The 20320-nt window shown below is 42.5% G+C and overlaps 1 protein-coding gene across 6 annotated transcripts; it reads left to right on the top strand.

Moving 5' to 3' along the window:
- The first annotated feature begins 1748 nt into the window (after positions 1–1748).
- CRK (CRK proto-oncogene, adaptor protein) lies at positions 1749–18840 on the top strand. Of its 6 annotated transcripts, none has more exons than XR_007207700.1 (4): positions 1749–2076; positions 9348–9713; positions 12621–12786; positions 15531–15618. XR_007207700.1 is itself a non-coding variant. In XM_048324519.1 (4 exons), the coding sequence occupies exons 1-4, from the start codon at positions 1833–1835 to the stop codon at positions 15666–15668; spliced, it is 1023 nt and encodes a 340-aa protein (XP_048180476.1). In that variant the 5' UTR covers positions 1749–1832; the 3' UTR covers positions 15669–18840. The 6 variants fall into 6 exon arrangements, 4 of the variants coding, with proteins under 4 accessions (XP_048180476.1, XP_048180473.1, XP_048180475.1 ...); XR_007207701.1 differs by having other exon boundaries at positions 12621–12728; positions 15531–15615; XM_048324519.1 differs by having other exon boundaries at positions 9348–9883; positions 12624–12728; positions 15531–18840.
- Positions 18841–20320: the final 1480 nt, after the last annotated feature.

The raw sequence follows: 20320 nt of genomic DNA, 5'->3' as shown, positions 1-20320 counted from the left end.
ACAACCCTAGTTATCTGACACAATGCCAGAGTCCCATCCAGGAGACAGCTACAGGGCCCTACAAAAAAGCAGGATATTGGGAGGCAGGGAAGAGCACAGCACCCTCACAGTCAGGGACAGCTGTGCTCTAACATTGTTTATGCAAGTGCTGCCACAGGGAGACCACACAGTTGAAAAAGCACATTCCTTTCTGGAAGAAAGCTCACAGAACTGAGCAGAGCTGGAGCAGAATTCTATACATACTGACATATTACTCTGGGATTTGAGAGATCTTGGAGAACAATCTAAAAGTGGTAAATATTGCTTTGTTCTCACAAATATAATTCTTAATTTGTGCATGTCCCCACATGGTTCCTCTGTGGCACGAGTGAAACTTAAGCTGTTCCCTGTTGCAGACCTCTGCGGTAATGCAGTCAGTGAACTGCCCTGAATAAAATGAAACTTTTTCTTTTGCAGGGCTATTTTTAACCCAGAACAGCTCGTTGGCCCAGTTGAGTGTGTAGTCCCATGAAAAGCAGCGTGCTTTCATTCCCACAGTGGGGTGGGAATATGTGGCTGGCAGGGAGGATGAGGACAGAAACAGCTGGCACAGCCCTGAAGGAAAACACACAAAGCTGCAGCCTTTAATGTGCAGAATCACAGAATATCCTGAGTGGAAGGGATTCACAAGGATCATCCATTCCAACTCCTGGCCTTTCACAGAACACCCCAATAATCCCACCTCTGTGCATCCCTGGGAGGGCTGTCCAAACACTTCTGGAGCTCTGCAGTCTCGGGCCGTGCCCATTCCCTGGGGAGCCTGCCAGCACCCTCTGGGGGAAGAACCTTTTCCTAATATCCAACCTAAACCTCCCCTGGCACAGCTCCAGCTGCTCCCTCAGGCCCTGTCCCTGGTCACAGAGAGCAGAGGTTGGTGCTGCCCCTCAGGAGGATGTTGACGACCACAATGAGGTCTGACCGCAGTCTCTCTTCTACAGGCTGAACAAACCAAGTGACCTCAGTCCCTTCTTATAAGACTCTCTCCAGATCATTCAGCATCTTTGTAGCCTCCTCAGACAAGGAATGGTGTGGCAGCAGGGCCAGGGAAGGGATTGTCCCCCTATGCTGGGCACTGGTTAGGAGCACTGTGTCCAGTTCTGGGTCCCTCAATTCAGGAAGGACATCGAGGGGCCGGAGCATGTCCAGAGAAAAGAGCTGGGGAAGGGTCAGGAGCACCAGGAGCGCATGAGGGAGCTGAGGGGGGGCACTGAATCTGGAGAAAAGGAGGCTCAGGGGGAACCTTCTCACTCTCTACAACTGCTGGACAGGAGGTTGGAGCCAGGTGGGGGTCGGGCTCTGCTCCCAGAGAACAAGGGACAGGACAAGGGGAAACGGCCTCAAGCTGTGCCAGGGGAGGTTTAGGTTGGACATCAGGAGAAATTTCTTCACAGTAAAGGTCATTAGACATTGGAACGGGCTGCCCAGGGATGTGGCAGAGTCACCGGGCTTGGAGGTGTCCAAGAAACGACCGGACGCGAAATTCTGATCTGGTTAACGAGGCGATATTCGGTTACGGGTCGGACTCGATGATCTCAGCGGTGTTTTCCAGCCCGATCGACCCCGGGATTCGCTCGCTGTTTCCGCCGTTCCGAATTCCCAGAACGCGTTCCCGCCTCCCCCTCACAGCCCTCCCTCACACCAACCCCCCCCCCCCGCCCCGCCCGCGCGGGGAGATGACGTCACGCCTCCCGCGTGCGGTCACGTCCGGTAGGTGAGGTCAGGGCCGGGCCGCCATTTTGAGCGGCTCCGCGGGCGGCGGCGGCGGCCGCGGGCGGGGGAGGAGCGCGGCCCCCATGGCCGGGCAGTTCGACTCCGAGGACCGGGCGAGCTGGTACTGGGGGCGGCTGAGCCGCGCCGAGGCCGTGTCGCTGCTGCAGGGGCAGCGCCACGGTACCTTCCTGGTGCGCGACTCGGGCACCATCCCCGGCGACTTCGTGCTGTCGGTGTCCGAGAGCTCCCGCGTCTCGCACTACATCGTCAACAGCCTGGGGCCGGCGGGAGCCCGGCGGGCCGGCGGCGAGGGCCCCGGGGCCCCGGGTGAGTGACCCCCAGGGCTGGCGGTGCCCGCAGCCCCGGGCAGGGCAGCCGGGGCGGCTCCGCTCGGCGCCCGGGCGGTGTTTGCAGGCGTGGAGCGCTTTGTGGTGGAATTAAGCCGTGTTTCGGAGCTGGGGCCGCTGCCCGCGCCGAGCTGTCTGTCCGCACCTGCCGTCCTGTGCCACATGAAATTCAAGATCCTGGAGCTGGGCAGCCCGCAGCTCCAGCCTCGCACCTCTTTGTTTTCCTAAACCCCTTAGCGATAATTCATAGATTTTTCGTGTCGTCTCAGCCGGGAGGTGGTTCTGTGGAAGTGTCATCCCCGAAGTCTGACTTCTGACGAGGCAGCTTTGCATTATCAGGGAGACTGAGTTCGAGTGGGGAGTTTGAGTAGTGGGAACTCTTCAGGATGTAAAGGCAATGGTTTCTTTAAATCAGTTGTTAAGTTCAGTTTCCTTCCCCTTGAAAGGAGAAGTTTGATATTATTTCTCATTGACTGAACGTGTAATATGACAACAACACGTTTAAGTGTAACACTTCAAGAGCAGAAGGTGCTGACTGTGCCAGAGAGAAAAGCACTGTGAGAAGCAGCAGTTTTGCTGTTCAGTCCAACTAAACCCCAGCAGTGCAGAACCCTTGGATGTGTCAGAAAGTACAATCCAAAGGCAGTGGTGTCCCTCCTCTGGGAATTAGTGGAGTTGGTGCTGGAACTGCTTAAGTTTGGATATTAATCCTTGCAAAATGATGTGGATGTGTGGTTGGCATCCCAGCAAGGAGCTACTAGATAATTTTAAAGTAAAATAGTAAGCCTGTGTAGTAAGAGATTTGATGAATTTATTTGGCAGAAAGTAAACTGTGTGAATTGCTACAGAGACACTCTGGTGTAGGTCTATGGGTGGAATAACACCAGGATTGGAAAGATGTAACAAGAGTTGTTTTATTTTTCAGTCTCTGCACAGAGTAGTTGACTAAGAAGGAGATAATCTGAGAGAAGCCAAAATTGCTGCCAGTAGGTTTGCACTGTAATACAGGGGAAGCATTTCAGATTGAAAAAACTGGGAAAGTCTTAACTCATCCTGTTTATCCCAGAAACCTCCTAGAGCTGCAGAGTGCACTCAAGTCACAAAGCTCCACAGGTAGAAGTTACAGGTGGCTGAATTCAGCTGGAACTGGAAGTCATTGCTGCTGTGGGGAGTCAGAATGTGGCAGGTGCCCTGTTGCTTCATGTGTGTGCAGACAGGTTTGGTGCAGTAACTGCTGACAAGGATGGCTGGTGTGTAGAGCAGAGTCAGTCACCAGGATAGTTTGTTGTGGAATCTAATCTAATAGGATTTTAAAGACAGTAAAAAACACTGGCTCATGAGTGTCTGTCACTTCTGGGCAGTTGCTTTGGGGAGCAACTTGTCTCTGCAAAAACATCACTTCAGTACAGCCATCCTGATTTTCTTCTTGTGTTACATCCTTAAGCTCAGTAACATTTTGTGGCATTCTGTGGGCTGGCTTAGGTTAAAATCACGAAGTACCTTGTAATTCTCTTCTGTTTTAAATGATTATCGTGTTTTAAAAGAGTAGCTGTGTAAGCTGGTGGCACAGTAGGCTTAATATAGCCGAAAAAGTATAATTATGTTTTGGTTGGTCTCCTTTTTATTTGTCCTCTGGATGCTCTAGGGAGGGGTGATGCATCACTCCTGCACTACAGACACTCCCACGCTGATTTTAGTAATTTTAATTAAATCATGCCTCTGTGCTGATACTGCTGTCTTCATGCTCCAGCCAAAGAAGGTGCTGGGGAGGTGTATATTAAATTGCACTTCAAGTGTAATTAAGGTGCTCTTTCAGAAAAAAATAGGTGGGAGGTTGTTCTGCAGTGGAAGGGAGGTGAAAACATTGGTAGAAGATTGAAGATGATTTCGTGTTTGGGTAGGGAAGGTAATGCAGTAAAAAAGTAAAAAAGAGTTAAGTGTTTGCAAATTGTCCTGCTTGTTCATTGTGGCCAAGTTAAAACTTTAGGAAAAACAAAATCACTGTTTTAGTATGGTACAGTTTTTTTAGCAATTTATTATTGGCAAATGCACAGGTCTCGCTGGGAAATCTGAATATTCCAGGTGGGGTTCTTGGGTTGGGTTTTGTTGGTCTCAGTGTTTGTGAAATTCCTGACTGGTCTAACACTGCTCTCAGGGATAGGGAAGCCTCAGCATAGTATGAATGAAATGAGGAGCTTTGGCTTCCCTAAAAATCAGAATGTCACAAAACCATGATACTTTATTTGATTTCTAAAGTAAACTTGCAGACTCTTTGTTAAATTGGTCTTTTGTCTGATGCTGCCCTCTCTAACTTCTTGCAGGTGATTTTTCAGCATAACAAAGAAAAAAGAATTGAACAGAACTTTTTATGTCTTCCTGGAATGTTTTAAGGAAGTTTAAAAAATGGGATAAATCACTGAATTATGGGAAAGAAAAACATTATGTTTTCAGTGTAAATGGATCAGAATTAGGGTATCATTTGTGATGAAGTATCACAGTTATGGCTAAAGAAATCCCAAACAAGACAAAGTGCTCCATGCATGGTGATGGACAGCAGAGGAAATAGTAAATAAATCATGTGTTTGCAATTTGACATGGGGGGGTTGGGGTAAAAATGTGTGATATGCACTAAAAAATGCCTGAAATACCTAAAGATAGAAATGCTCTCTGTTGAGAGTGCAGCATTACAAAACCAGAAACCTTATAGTGTTACTAAATTTGTCTGTCTGAAGTAGGGAAGTGTGACAGATAAAATGCAGAAATTGATGTTTTCACCATTGATGAGTTTTAGGAACATGATTCTGAATTTAATGCTTCTAAATCGCTTCCATTGTGACTGAACTTCCTGGAATCATGGAATCCTTACAGAATGATATCCACACTCAGCTCTGGATGAAGTGGCTTTAGGGATGTGTGAGCAGTGTGGTTTACCTCTGTTGCTTGGGGGTTTGGTTTGAGTTTCGTTGGGTTTTTTTCATTTTTATATTGAGATCAAAATATATTTAAATGCAAACTAACTGCAACTTTAGAAGGTGCCTGTATTAGACATCTGCTCTTCTTGTCCTCTGATTATCTGCAGAAATGACAGTCTGTAACTCCTGAGTGAATGTTTTCCTGATGTGCTCAGAGCTCTTCCAGTCAATGGAGTTTTATGTTTTTATAGGGCGTTTATGGGACTTACTTGTTCTTCTCAGAATGAGTAGGAAGGGCCTGAGAACAAGGAAAAAAGGTGTCCCTGTGGGGGTGGGGGAAGCACAGGGCTGGAATGTGATGCCTTCAGAGCCCAGCTCCCATATGCTCCAGGAGGAACTGGCTTACATCACTGGAATATCTTACTGTGCCCTGTGTGATAAGAACAGCTTTTCTGGCCCTAAACACACTCTAAATTGGGAAAGGGAACCACCCTTACAGACTAAAACTAGATGCAAAATTTAAAACCTGTATTCCTATGAAAGAAAAGCTTTCCAAAGCTTGGAAATAAAGAGAAAACTCCCAAGTGACACTAGCAGTTGGAGTGAAGAGAGAAATGCAAACCCCTTGAGATGTCTGAGGGAGTGAGAAGTTGCTCTGTGGTTTCACCACCTGCCCAGTCAGTAGAATATTGGGTGGTTTATAGCCCTAATTCCCCAGTATCTGTACAATATTTAAAACATACATAAGCAATCTTTCCCAGACTGACACAAAGCCAACAGAGTGTCAGGGGGTTGTGTCAGGAGGGAATGTTCATCATAAACAGAGAGCTGACATGAGCCAGGTTTGAAACTTTTCTTCAATTCTGGGACCCTTTGGATTTTAACTCTTTCCTTACCTTTCTGAGAGCAGGGGTTTTGTGGCATCCTGAGATGGCTGGAGTCAGGTTAGTGGAGATGGAGTAAGGAAGAAGGATGATACTCAGCCCTTCGTGCTTCTCATTCAAAGAGTAACCTGACTCAGCTGAGCAGTGCTGGTGGTGGAGGTACTCCCTGAGCAGCTCTTCTGCTTCAGCTGTGCCAGGCTGCAGAGGAGGGAAGATAATTTCCAGTACTCAAGTGTCCAACTTTCATAGGGAGTAACTAAAGTTCCTCCAGGAGCTGGACTCACCTTTACATTCTTCTCTTCCTGGGAGCCCTCAGAAGATGTGCACGCTGTGCTGCTCAGACCTGTGCCTTCAAGAAAAATCCCAGGATCGTGAAGGAAAACTGCTCTTACTCTCAAAAAAACCCCACTCACCTTGTTGCTGTAACTTTTTGTTGTGTTAGATCTTGCCTGAATTATTCCATTGGTCTGAAGGTATGCGCAGTGTTGCACTTCAAACAAGAGGCTGAAGAATTCCACTGAGCTGGAAATCCGTTAGTCTTTGAATTTCATTATACCAGGGAATGACAAAACTTGGGAGCCTGTAGTGAGTGAAGTAATTTCCCCACTACATGTGAGCATCATTTAGGTCATTGTAGCTGAACAAGAGGAGCTGCAAAAGACTTAAACTGATGGAAAGTTTTCCACTTGCTTGGGAAGGTGGAGTTGTATTTTATTTCCAACCTGCATTTCACCAACTGTGACTTTGAACTGTACTGTCCTTTTAATGCCTATTTTAGCTAAATTTTAGGAGTCTTCTAGTCTGCAGACAATGATGAGGTCACTGCTTTTATATTGGTGATTAATTTGGATTAGGCTTGTAGATTTTTTTATTCTAGGTCTTCTCAGATTTCTGTAGCTGCCTTTCTTTTTCTAAAGAAAAGCATCAGAAGTGCATGTGGTTTTCTTGCAGTGTGGTCTTTGTGAGGGTAACATCTCTCCTTTCTGATGCTTTTCTCTCTGTCCCTTCAAGGAGTGCATGGATCTTTCTGATCCCAGAATTTGGAGGGTCTGTGTCCTCTGGCTGTTGTTTAGCCGTGCAAAATGCGTTTTAGGATCTGATTATCCAGGATACAGTACAGTGATTTCTGTCACTCCTTCCCTGTACATAATGTTCCAGAGGGCTTTCTTCTTAAAGTCCAACTTGTATTCAGGTACACTTGACAGCTCTCTCAGGCTGTTGTGCATTAATTCAAGAAGGTGAACCTGTTCCAAAGGAAAAATAAAAGAATGCCTTGTTCATCCTGGTGGAGATTGAAGATTGACCAGGCTGACGAATGTTACTGAAGAACTGTTCATTCCCTGTGACCTGTTAAATTTTTTCTGTGAATCCTTACATTGCTGGGACAGAGCTCAGCCTTCTGGCTGAGTCAGCTTGTAGCAGGTTTTACTGAGGTAAATTGGCGTTTCAGCCTCTATATTTCTGTCATGTGAAATAAGTTCCATGTCAGTGAACTTTCCTGAGACTGTCTTCTCCATATGGCTGCAAAGAGCTTTGCTGCCCTGCTCTTGAAGTTCCTGTGACTTTTTCTTTTGACTCAAGTTTCAAGCCTTGATCCTTAAAGGTTCACAACTAAAATAGTGGTAGATACTTGCTCGTGTTTCTGTCACCAGGTTGGTCTGAAACCTGGTGTCTTTCCCACTTGGTTTCCCACTTCCCGTGGTAGTGGAAGTGCGGCATTCCCAGATCCCATTATGCACCGAGTAGTGAACGTCAGCTGTTCTGATGTGGTGTAGGGATGCTGCCTGTCCAGGCAGAATTCATCTCCTGTGAGCCCACAGAGCTGACAGTGCCACTGGGGTGAAATTCCAGGGTTCTGGCCAAGCCTAGAGCTGTAAGTTACATCTCAGCGACAAAAGTTGAGGGGGTTTTGCATCTTCTGAGCACTAGACTTTGTAAGAATAAGATGGAATCTTAATTGTCTTCCTGTGCTGGGCTCGTCTTTCTTACTGATAATTACATTAACTTCCTTATCTCTTGGTGATGCCAGTTTGTTTTTTGCAGTTTTTTGAAGGTATTTGGTTTGGGTTTTGGCTCACTGTGTTTGTATTCATTTCTTTTGAGAGCCTTTCAATGCTGTTAATGCATGCAAACGTGCATTTTCCAATGACTTAGTTCTGCTTCTTTGAATTTCCTTTAACCAGCCCCACTAATGCTCATGTTCCTTCAGGATACTTCAGAACTCATTTCTCGGGTGTTTGTCTGTTTTGATCTTATTGAATCTGCCCTTTTCTCTGTTAGAACCCCTTTTTGCTCTCCTGAAAGAACTTGTTGTAACATTAGCTTTCCATGCTGACAGTGCTACTTTGCAGGGAGTTTTGGATCAGTGACAGCTTGAAGAATTCTGCTAGCTTTGTACTCCAGAGCTAAGTCTTGGGACTGTTAGATATTCCCTGCAGAGAAAACAGACTTGCAAAGTAAGCATCTCTTTCTTGCTAAAAGAGTTACTCATTAAAGCATAAATCTTTTCATCTGCACTCCCTTCCCCCAGTCTTCCCCAGTTCTTCCCATAACTGATTGCAGGGGGCATGGTGGAAATAGAACATCATGTGTGTTTTTTTCCCCAGCTGAGCCTGAAGAACATAAAATGGAAAAAAAAAGCACAGCACACAGATTGGAAATGGATATTCTGCACTTTGATGCTTGTAATGGCTTGAATGTGAACATCATCTGTATTCCAATGTATTTGAGGTTTGGATTTATAGCTTGGGCTCCATCTGACAAACGTGGCAAAGAAGCAACAGGACTTGAGATTAAAAGGCTGAGTCATACCTGCTATGAAAATATACATTGTTGCTTTGCATTGCATAGAATGTAGATAATTTTCTTTAGTGGTACCTTTTATCAAAATGAAAAATAACTATTTGTTCTTTGACATCACTTGTTTGCTGCCATACAAAGCAGTTTTCTGTAGTGTCCGTGCTTTTAACCCAAGATGTTACAACAGGTAAATAACCATTATTGCAGCGTTGTTCTTGGGAAATAGATCCAGACAGCAGAAGAGAATTTAAAAAAATAATTTCCTTGAAATGGTCCAAAATTTAATTTGCTTCCTATATTTAGAGTATAAAGCAGGAAAATGGTACAGGCTCCTGAGAAACCCTGATGTACTGAACATTTTCATCTGTCGAATCCATATAACATTGAAAGAAACAAAGATATTTTTATCCTAATTCGGGAAGTTTGGCAGTGCCAAAGAATTTCTCTTTTCCTTTCTTGACAAAATCTTTTTAGAAAAACCTGTATTTATGATCATGATAGTGCTGTCTTTGACAGAAAATACTCAGAAAAGCTGAATATGACGTAAAGATGATCAAATTTGGTGTTGAAATACTTCTCTGTAAATGTATTTGTCTTCTCAGATGCATTATTTACAGTTTTAATGCTCTCTTTGACATGTTGCCTTCTCTTTTCAGGGTTGAATCCCACCAGATTTCGAATAGGTGACCAAGAGTTTGATTCTTTGCCATCTTTACTGGAATTCTACAAAATACACTATTTGGACACTACAACCTTGATAGAACCCGTTTCCCGCTCGAGGCAGAATAGCGGGGTTATCCTCAGGCAGGAGGAGGCAGAGTATGTGCGAGCTCTCTTTGACTTTAATGGCAATGATGAGGAAGACCTTCCCTTTAAGAAAGGAGACATACTGAGAATCCGGGATAAACCTGAAGAGCAGTGGTGGAACGCAGAAGACAGCGCAGGGAAGAGGGGAATGATTCCCGTTCCTTACGTCGAGAAGTATAGACCTTCCTCTGCTTCAGTCCCTACTCTGATTGGAGGTAACCAGGATAGTTCCCACCCACAACCACTGGGTGGGCCGGAGCCAGGGCCCTATGCCCAGCCCAGCATCAACACTCCGCTCCCTAACCTTCAGAATGGCCCTATTTATGCCCGGGTTGTCCAGAAGCGAGTCCCTAATGCCTACGACAAGACAGCCTTGGCTTTGGAGGTACATAATGGGCAAAACTTAGAAGGAAGAGATCTGTTCAAGGGATTTCCCTTTCAATCACGTGGTAGTTTTGGAGGAATGAGAAAGGGAAAAACTTTATAATACTGGTTTTACGTTGTGATTAATAAGTTATGGATAAAACGAGTGACTTGAGTCACTTGTACATTAGATTATTGTTGATTATTATTAGGTTACTGAACCAGTATCATGTCTGTTGTCAACCATCACTAACGTAAGTGTTTCCCCATCCATGTTTTCTGTTCCTGAAGTGTTTATTTTGTGGGGGAGGGAGAGGGAACAGTTCATAAATGGTGTGTCTGAACATGTGTTTGCTGTTGTGTGCCTCACCACAATCTGTATAAGGTGTACTGGGTTGTTTGTTGGTTTGTGTTGGGGTTTTTTTTCTCCCCAGTCTGTCAGCAGTTTTAAAGCAATCAGTGGAAACATTGGTACACTTTGAAATTACCTGGACTGAGATGATGATGATGGTCACACATAGAATTTAATTGTAGCAACATCAACTCAAGCAGATTACTTTGGGCTTAGGTTTGGAGCAGGAGCATTTTATAATTTACACTACAATTTGTTAGGGAGGTCTGGTATAAAGCAGTGATTGATGGAGTAGGGTTTGTAGTAAGGCACTGAGCTTCCCTCAGGTTGATTCACTTCCTGACAGGATCAAGTACTTGTACAGGGCCTTTTTGATTTGTCTTTTTTCCCCCTTAAAAAGGTGAGTGGAGTGCTCTATCCGCATCACATAATTCTCCCCCAAATTGCATTTGAGGAAATTGAGACTAAGGTATTCCCTGTGGCAGACCTTTGCCTTAGGATATGTAAATTGTATCCTTTAATCTAGGCTTTCTTTGAGCTAGAGGCTCTGGAATTTCCTGATACCTAATTGACTTCCTGTTTATATAACATTTTAAGCACTTGGGAAAAAACAGTTTCTGTGCTGAGTCAGAGCATCTCCTTTCCACTCTGAAATACTTTGTGAAATTGTGCATAGCACAAAAGGCACTCCAGGACTTCAGTGATCTGGCAGCTGTAGGTGTGTGTCTGGTGCAGAACTGGGAAATGCAGATGCACAGCCTGGCAGATGTGAAATCTTTTCCCACGCAGGTAGTAAATATACTCTGAGTTGCTACATGTTCTGTTATATATCTGAATATTTTTGGGTTGAGAAGCAGGAATAGAAATTTATGTAAACTTATCAGATTTTGGGGAAATGTGAGGATTTTTACCCTTCAAACTTTTATAAAGGCTAAAATGCTGTCTCTTTCCTTCTTCTCACTCTTTCCACCCAGTTAGCTCCTGGAGCTTGGGAATATTCCTGAATGCAGACTCTTGTCATTACCAGATGTTAGATTGGTTTTGAGCCTCTGGATATTTTGTGGCATATTTAGCAAGATCTTTTGGTTTTATTTCTGAATTTTGCATTCTCTTAAGCCTTAACTTTACACTTCATTTCACTAAAGAACCTCACATTGCTGCCCAGTGCAGGATTTGGGAGCATGGAGTGAAATAGGGAGAGTGAGGAAATGCTGCTAATCCAGGCCATAAGCAATTTAGAGTGAAAGGAAATGCTTTCCACGCTGGAGAACAGCTTGTGAGTGCCAGGGCTGATCTTAGGTTAGTTCAATCCTCTTCACCAAAACTCACATGATCTGTCAAGAGTGCTATGCTGAGGGAGGAGCAGTTTTGTGGGTAACACCTCTCTTTTCTGAGCTACCTTACCACCTCTGGTGTCTTTTACTAACTGATGGTAAAGGCTGAGTAGCTGAAGTGTTTGGGAGGGGCAGCTGAGAAGTGTCAGCTCAGCTCGGCTGTGTGACCACGTGAGATTTCTGGTGTCCAGAAATGGCCTTTGTGGGCTTCTTAAAACTGCTTAAATATTTATCAGTTGACATCTTGGCCCTCTTGGTTAGGGTGTTATATTCCTGTCTTGCTCTCCATTTAAGAAATGCAATAGCAGTGGTGGTTCTTTATTCTGTATGTAATATTGCACAAATGTAATTTTAAAAAGTGAGCCATTTATCACTGCTTCTAGTGGCCCTCAAAGCTTTGCAGCTTTTATCACTTCCAATCACAATGTTACTGAGTTGCTTTCAATGTCTGTACAGGAAAAAAAAGCAATATGCACTTCATTTTCTCCCAAGTTTTTCTCCATCCTGTCTATCAAAGTGCTGTTTCTTGTTGTCTCCTTTTTCCACGTTCCCTTTCACTTCATGGTGTTCCTTCTCTGTTTATTTAGAGATCTCTTTCTTAGATAACTTAGTAGAGAGCATTATGTAAATCTTATCAGCCCATTTTTGCCCAGACCTCTTTATAAATACAGAAAGTGGGATTCTTTCCAAATGAAAACTCTTATCCTTAAATCTGGCAATATTCATGGGAGGGGGTGGATCCCACTGTTTCTCTTAGAAAAATAGATTCTTAACATCAAACAGTTTTTGCCCAAACTGCAAACAGAGTATCTGTGCTGTTCTGTTATTTTAAGCCTGACATGCTTTTGAAGAGCTCAAGGAAGGAGGATCAGAGCAGGCGATGTTCTAATAAAGTCTGTGCTCTGTTACGGAAAAAAAGATTCAGCAGGAGAAGTTAACATTTATTTTGCATGTAACTGGATCTATGCAAGGAGTTTTCAATCTATTTTATGAGAAAGTAGAGGAGAAAAAAGGAAGATCTGTGTGGTGAATGACTCTGAGATCGATCGATTTATTTTTTTTCTTTGTAACAGTAGCAGAGCTCTGCCACCTTGACCTCACCAAAGAGGAGTACTTGGAATAAAACCACAGCATACAGAAGTCTTCACTTGAACCTTCAGTTTTGCTTTGAAGCATATGGGGTATATTTAGTTTTAAAACTTCTGATGAAGACTGAGACAAACCTGGCTTTCTAGCAGGGTACAGTGTTGTTCCTGAGGTGCTGTGCTTGGTGGGATGATGCACTATGGACTAATGTTGCCATAAGTCAATGCTAAAAGTGAGGAGAATTCAGAGAAAACATCCACTCCTAGCCTAAAGGTTTTAAAACTTCAGCACTTGTAATAATAAGTAACTTTTGGAAAGGTTCTCTGTATTGTCTTCAGGAGAGTGGTTGAACTATAGATTAGTAGGCAGAGGTTTGAATCAGATCTAGAAAGATCTGTCAGTTATTCAGGATCAAGTGGAGCCATTTTATTAAGCCATCATTTGTAAAATGGTCCATGCTTGCTTAAAGTTAGTCCTGCTTTGGCAGGTGTAAAGATATAGATATATAAATACAAATATATATATATATATATATATATATATATGAATGAAATGAGAAGGTTTATATATATAAATGAAATGGGAATGAAAAAATGTATCAGTGTGCCTGCTAAATGAAATTAGTGTACTGGTAAAAAGGAGTATTTAATCTCAGAGGTCTCTCCTCATTTAACAGTTACTGAAATGCAGCTTTCAAGTGTAGCTCCTTCTAGTAAGGGGATTTCATAAATGAGTGTCCCTTGGCTGCAATGGCCCTGAAACCCAAAAACCAACTACAGGGTGCTCTGGGAGTGAGGGAGTGTCACAAATATCCCATATTGTAACTCACTGTAATTGCTCTGTTAAACCCACCTTTTTCAGGTGAGTTTATTGTAAGGCATCCAAGATAAACCCTAATGAACACTAATTAGTGTGTGAGGAGCAGAGCAGAGGCCAACAGTCGAAGAAAAATCTCTTGCAGACAGCAAACTTCAGTGCAAGTCACGCTTTCCCTTCCCAGTGGGTTGGAGGTTAAACACTGTTCTCTTGAAGGCTGATATGTAGATTCTATCCAGGTCTGAAGCAGTTTAAATTTATCTGGGACATTGTTCTGGTAATGGCTGTGATTAGGAAATCAGATTTTCCACTTCTAGTATTGTCACATTGAATCTTATCCTTGTTAAATTATAGCTGATGTATTGTTTTGGTCAGCAGAGTATTTTTGTTGGTACAACCCCCCAGTGGTTATTAGCAGTAGCAAAATTATACAAACTGCATGATTAAATTCCTGAAGAGCTGAAGCTTGCATTCAGTACTGGAAGAAGGCTTCCTTTTTGCCTCTAGCAAATACATAAAGAGGATTTTCTTCAAAATATGATTCATTAAAATGTCTATACTAATGACTACAAAAGGAAAAAATAAAGCTACAACAGGAGTCCCAATGGGCCTCTCATTACCAGATAAGTAATCATGAGAGGTATGGGAAGCTTAATTAAATGTCCATGAAAGGGGTTGAATTTATGAACTGTTAAAAGCTGTTCTGGCAAAAGATTGGAAGTGATTAAAACCTGTAAAGTTATGGAGATTGGTAACATCTGAAATTGTTTTCCTTGTTCTTCCTTGGCTGCCCGGACAGTGCAAATAATGAGGTTGTGTTCTGGATGGATTTGGAACACAGTGATGAGCATCTGTGTAAACTTTATATTCAGTGAATTTCTGGATGAAATGCAGTGAGGTCTTTGGCCACACCTTCAGAGTTTATTTACAGTATTAGTGAAAGAAAATAGAGCGTATCTGTCCCAAAAGCATCCTCCATCTGTGATGTGGGAAGAATTTAAAAACTGTTGTACGTTACTTGGAAATCAGATTATTGATAAAAATCTACAGAGGGGTAGAAATGGGTAGACAGCTTTTCAGTGGTGCATTCATTAACTCTCCAGTGTCTTTACAATGTAAATTGTGCTTCCTCAGGTCGTGTAAGTGCCACTTAATTAAAGTACCCTTCAATATGAAACAGAGTTGGGGACTGATCTGACCTAACTTGTGTCCTGATTTGAACTACCTGCACAGCCCTGGGGACGTGCCTGCTGTGCAGTTTGTGCCTTTGTCACAGGGAGATGATGCCTTTGGAATTGGTGCTGGGAATATTAGGGTGGAGATTAGAATTGGAGATGTATTCCTGGGCAAGAGGGAGAGGGCATCAGTTGTCTTTACTATTCCCATGAGTGCTGGACTTGGCAGTGCTGAGTTAATGGTTGGACTCGATTACCCTAAAGATCTTTTCCAACCTAAACAATTCTGTGATTCAATGGGATTTATTTCTGGAAGAAATCCATGCTGGGCAAGACTGAAATGCCATCTGGCTTTGCCTTTGGTAGTGGCTGGTTGTGGGTGCCCAAAGTAAGAACAGAGCAGCCTTATGGCACTTCTTACCCACCTGTTATAATCTGTAGAGAGAGAGAGATCCTCTACTTTCCAGACCTTGAAAAGTGGAATTTCAAAACTAAGGAGCAGTTGAGCTTGCAGATTAGTGTCCACTTGGTACAGGTACAAGCCTTCCTTGCTTTATGAGGCTCCTGATGGAGTCCCAGCAGTGTGCAGGCCTCTGTCAGCCCAACAAGGCACATTTATCAGGATAGCACCTGATGGCAGGTCCCAAGAGCACTTGGAAAGATAGGTATTGGATTGCTGGCTCTTCAGTTCATGTAGTTGTCACCTGATCTAGGCACATTTCTTCATATACTTTCTTGGAGTGAATGCCATTGGGGACAGGCTGGTGTCTCAGAAACTGTCAGGACGAAAGCTGCTTTTTATAGATGTGTATCTGGTGCACTTGGGTGGCAGCACACCGAGGGAGGGGTGGCAGCTCATCCTGCCTGTGTTTCTGGATTGTAACGTGTGTATTTCTTACCCCACAGGTCGGTGAGCTGGTAAAGGTCACAAAGATTAACGTGAGTGGTCAGTGGGAAGGAGAATGTAACGGCAGACGTGGTCACTTTCCATTCACACACGTCCGTCTGCTGGATCAACAGAATCCTGACGAGGACTTCAGCTGAGTGTGGCTCAACAGTTGCTCTTACAGATGGGAACAATCTCAACTTGTTTTTATTGCAGATGCCATCAAGACTATGCTTGGACCGATGCTGAAAGCGGTATTGCTTGGATAAGCGTTCTGATAACCTGCAAACCCCTGGGACTCAACACCACCATTCCTTAAGCAAGGGTCATGTAATTCAGGGTACGACAGCAGATAACTCGTGTGTCAAGTGGCAGAACTAGGCCATGATTATAGGTTGTAATGCCTGCTTATGTCCACGTGCACGGCAGCCTGGACCTTGCCAGCAGCAGCAGCTGGAGGAAGCAGTGCTGTAGATGTTCAGATAACATTTGTAGCTCTCTCCAGGCCCATTGCTTATGTTGCTTCTTCCTCAGGCAATGAACATCAACCGTAGACAATTCAATACCTAGATAGAAATTTCACAGATTTATCCTGGAGCTCTCTCCCATGTTTTTTTCCATCCTGGATTCTCTGTCCTAGAAAGGCTACACAGTGCATGGTCAGTTAACTGTGCACAGCACAGACTGATGTAGGGCCCGTTGGGGACAGCCTTATGATTTACAGATCCTTACCATTTTCATGGTAAATGACAGATCCAATCAACCTCAGAATTCTAGAAGCTTGTGGACACTAGATTGATTTCTTCAGTACTGTTGATGCTTCAAACATAGCAGCTGATTTTAATTTAAGATTTTTATTAACACACAGTATCTCTTTTTATCCACAAATACAAGGCTTATGGAAGTGTAAACCTCCATATCAGAGCTGAAAAATACGTGCATAGCACTTTAATACGTAGCTTTAAAGCAGTGTTTGATTCACTAAATATACTAAAATATTGACACTGCTTTCCAATAAAATTAAATTGTGTAGGGCTAGTTTAATTTTCCTAGAATTCTTCAATATTTGTACAATACTGTTACAGTACAAATCAGTGTCAAACACAGTGAACTGACAAACCAAATATTACTTCTATTTTAAAGACACTCTGGGGACTCTTCTGGTTTAATTCCCATCTGTAAAATATTTGATAGTGAATTCATGAGGATTTTATTTTTAATAAACTAATGGAAAATAATTGTGTGCTTCTGGATTGATTCTCAAAAGGCAAAATAAATAGAGTAAATATGGCTTCCTAGCTCATGATGAAAATCAGTGCATTGAGTAGGCAGTATTATGCACTGCCTTGATGGTTGTTTTTTAGTCTGTTCTTCTAATGATCTAATATAAATCAGAATGGATTTAGTAAGTTTTGTAAACTGAAATTAAACACTGAAGTAACTCTCCCTTGCCTGTACCCTGGGTTGTTTTCCAAGCACAGCACTCTGGTGACCAAACTAAATTTTGTAACTTGACTACAGTATAATCCATGCAGAAGGGTTTTTCTAAATAGTATCAAACTGAAACTGTTGGGTTTGGTTGCTTCAAACCTGTGTGACTCCAGTGGCTCATGGGTTGCCGGTGCTGCAAAGGCCTTTGCTGCAAGGCACCAACCCTACAACAATACTGGTAACACTTTACCTCAGAACTCTGTAACATGCTGGAAATTATAATATTTCTGTTCTATTTAAGTACTAGTTGTTCTACTTCAAAACTAATCCATCAGCAAGTCTGAGTAATGTTCAGGTTATGGGCACTCATTAATTTCTGTGGACTAACGTTAATCACACCTGTCCATCACCAGTCTCATGAGCACTACTGAGGATTATTATCAGAAAACTGACAGCAGGGACAGTGGTGTAAGAATGGAAACAAGGAATTGCAGCTCCGTTCTACCTTGGATTGCTATTCTGGTTGGGGTGACGTGCCAGTGATTGTGGGAGCTCTTCTAGCTTAGTACAAAATTTACTTGGAGGGGAAGAAAAATTGAGAAACTAACTCTAGATTCTGTAACTCATCAGGTTCTTTAAGGCTAATTTGTATTTTTTCTCTGATCTTGATATTTACTGTAGCTGTTTGGGGGGGGTTTTGTTCAATAGCTGCACTCTAAATAAACAGACTTAATACTGAGTTTTTCAGTTGCCCGTGTATGCTTATATATTTCTTCAGATATTGCAAAAGAAACCTAATAAACAGTGTGTCTTTAGAGTAACACTGTTCTGAAGTATTTTTGCCAACTGCAGTTAATGAAAGCCCATATATTTGTACCTTTCCAATCAGGAATTAAGATACCAAAATAACATTTTTCTGGGAGTTTTATTATGCAAACCTTGCCTTTTTAATACGAAAGACATGAATTGAATTAACTAGCAAATACCCTGCGAACTTTGTAGATGTGGTTTTGTTAAGACTGTATAAATTGTGAATATTTGTACACTTTGAAAGAGCAAAATAAAGAAACTAGAGGAGTCTTAATAGCTGCTGTTACACTAGAATCCCAAGTTCTTGTCGAGCAGTTTTTTTAGCTGGCTGATACATTAATGCAACTGTTTTCCACTCTTCGGTTCTAAGCTGAAATGTGATTTTGTTTCATAGGTGATAGAAAGGAGTATCTTTGCATTTGGACAAAACAGACATTTCAACTTGTCAGGCTCTTAAAGGCAAATAGATAGAAACTATGTTCCTGAACATGTAGATGAAATCCTTTTGTGGCCTTTGTTTATCCTCTTCTCTTTGTTCCCTCCCTTCTCCCTGATGCGTGAAAAAAAATCATTGCTCAGAATGTTGGTCACAATCTTTTGTCTCTCCTTGGCTGTGGTTTTGATCTCTTGTGCATAGGCAGGTGTTAGAACTAGAATAATCATTTCTAGAAATACACCATGAAAGCAGAACGCTCAATTACACTGTGTTCTTCTGGTGCATTTACACGTTATATCACACTAAAAAAGTACAACTGGCTGCTATGGTTTTTTAATATATATTTCATTTTGGTAAGCCCCAGCCTTTTTACTAATATATGACCTGGTTAAATCTTGTTAATCTGTTTGAATTGTATTTGTTAATAATGCAAATATTTCTAATCATCTTTGAGAGTAAAACACTTCCTTTTCGTTAATGGTTTTGGGCAAGGATTCTAACCAAACCTGTTTGAAGAAAAATATGAACATGTGCCATTGTATTATAACACTATCCACTTTCTTGACAGTTAAAGTCCTTTTTTATTTTTTTGTAGCATGTAATGTATATGTTCATAGTACGTGAAGTAAATAAAAGTATAGCCTAAACTTTGACTCAGAGTCATTCTCAATCAGTTCTTGGAGTACTTGGATTTAATAATTAAAAATAGAGGGGTTATGGCCATTTTTAATTTGCCATATTTGTATGAAAACAGTTAAACGGTACTTAGAGAAGTAAGACAAACCAAGGCAACTAAGTTAACTTAGTCAACCAATAAAATATGGCTTATTTATATAAGGTGACTTTCTGTAATTAAATGAGTCAAGGGGTTGGGGAAAAGGTATATTCTCCTTTAAAAAAAAAAAAAAAACAACAAACTTGTGAGGAATGTTAAGATGAGATTTTGTAGCTCTTTGTCTCAATTCTACCTGCACAAGTGTGTGAGGGAGTAGGCTTGGGATTCTTTGGATGGCGTGTGTATGTTTGGGAAGATAAAAAGCTGTTTCTATGTTCTTAGAAATATCAGTGAAAACAAAGTTACACAAATGAATGCCAGCAAGAATCTCCTGCAGGAGGCTACAAATGTGTGGCGGTGTGAGGGCACTATTGCAGTGAAAGGCCAAGGTGTGCAGGTGCTGTCAAGGGCTGAAGGACAGAAAATCAGGGCCAGAATCCCATGGGGGGCAATGTTTGTAAAATCAATCTGCATTAATCCTACTTTTGCCACTGTACTCCTTAAAAACTGCAAGGGGACAGCAGCCTCTAGGCCCCAAGGATAAGAATCTTGATTTGTCTCCACACAGTAAAGATTATTCTATCAGCTCTGGATGGCAAAAAAACTTAAATTTTCATAGGTAGAAGCCCCCAGCTTTGCTCCAGTGCTCACCCAGTGCAGAGCTGCAATCCAAGAGTGCCTTTTAATGAGATTAGCTGAGATAATTTCAGAGCTCCCTGCAGCCAAAAGGAAGAGGCTGGGTCTGCCCTTCTTCAGGGCCCTGCCAGCCATCCCCTCATGCTTCACCTCGCCCTGGTGTTTGCAGAGCTCCCCTGAGCTGATGGAACACAGGACTCATGGAGAATCCTGGAGAATTCCTTTTCCATTCCTTCTCCTTCCAGCCGTGGGGTTTGGCTGCAGCAGTGGTTGAATCGATTCATGTGAAAGTTAAGGGGGCAAGGGGCAAGCAAGGATTGCATCAGCAAATTGTGCTGTATTTCCCTGGATTAGGCTGTTTATTCTTCATGCTTTGCCAAATCTCTGACCAATTTCCAAATATCTGAATGCCATCTGTAATGAGTGCATTCAGAAGAATTTAAAGTATTTAGACAATATGCTATTATTCAGCAAGGGTACCAAGAATGCACCTCATTTCTGGCAATTGAATCTGCCTGAAGTGTCCTGATTTATTTATATTATTGAACTCTCTGCAAGCTGAGTGGCTGCTAAACATGAGGATCACAGAAGAATTCCTAAATTGATCCAAATCTAATTTATTGTGCACAGCTCCCTAAGTCTCTGCTGAAAAATAGACTTTTGTGGTCAATAAAGTGCAGAAGTGATTTGCAAGTCTTAAAAATTTACACAGAGATAGTAAC

Source organism: Corvus hawaiiensis, chromosome 20 (genome assembly GCF_020740725.1).
Source record: "Corvus hawaiiensis isolate bCorHaw1 chromosome 20, bCorHaw1.pri.cur, whole genome shotgun sequence".
NCBI lineage: Eukaryota > Metazoa > Chordata > Aves > Passeriformes > Corvidae > Corvus > Corvus hawaiiensis.
This window is presented reverse-complemented; position numbering and strand designations above follow the sequence as displayed.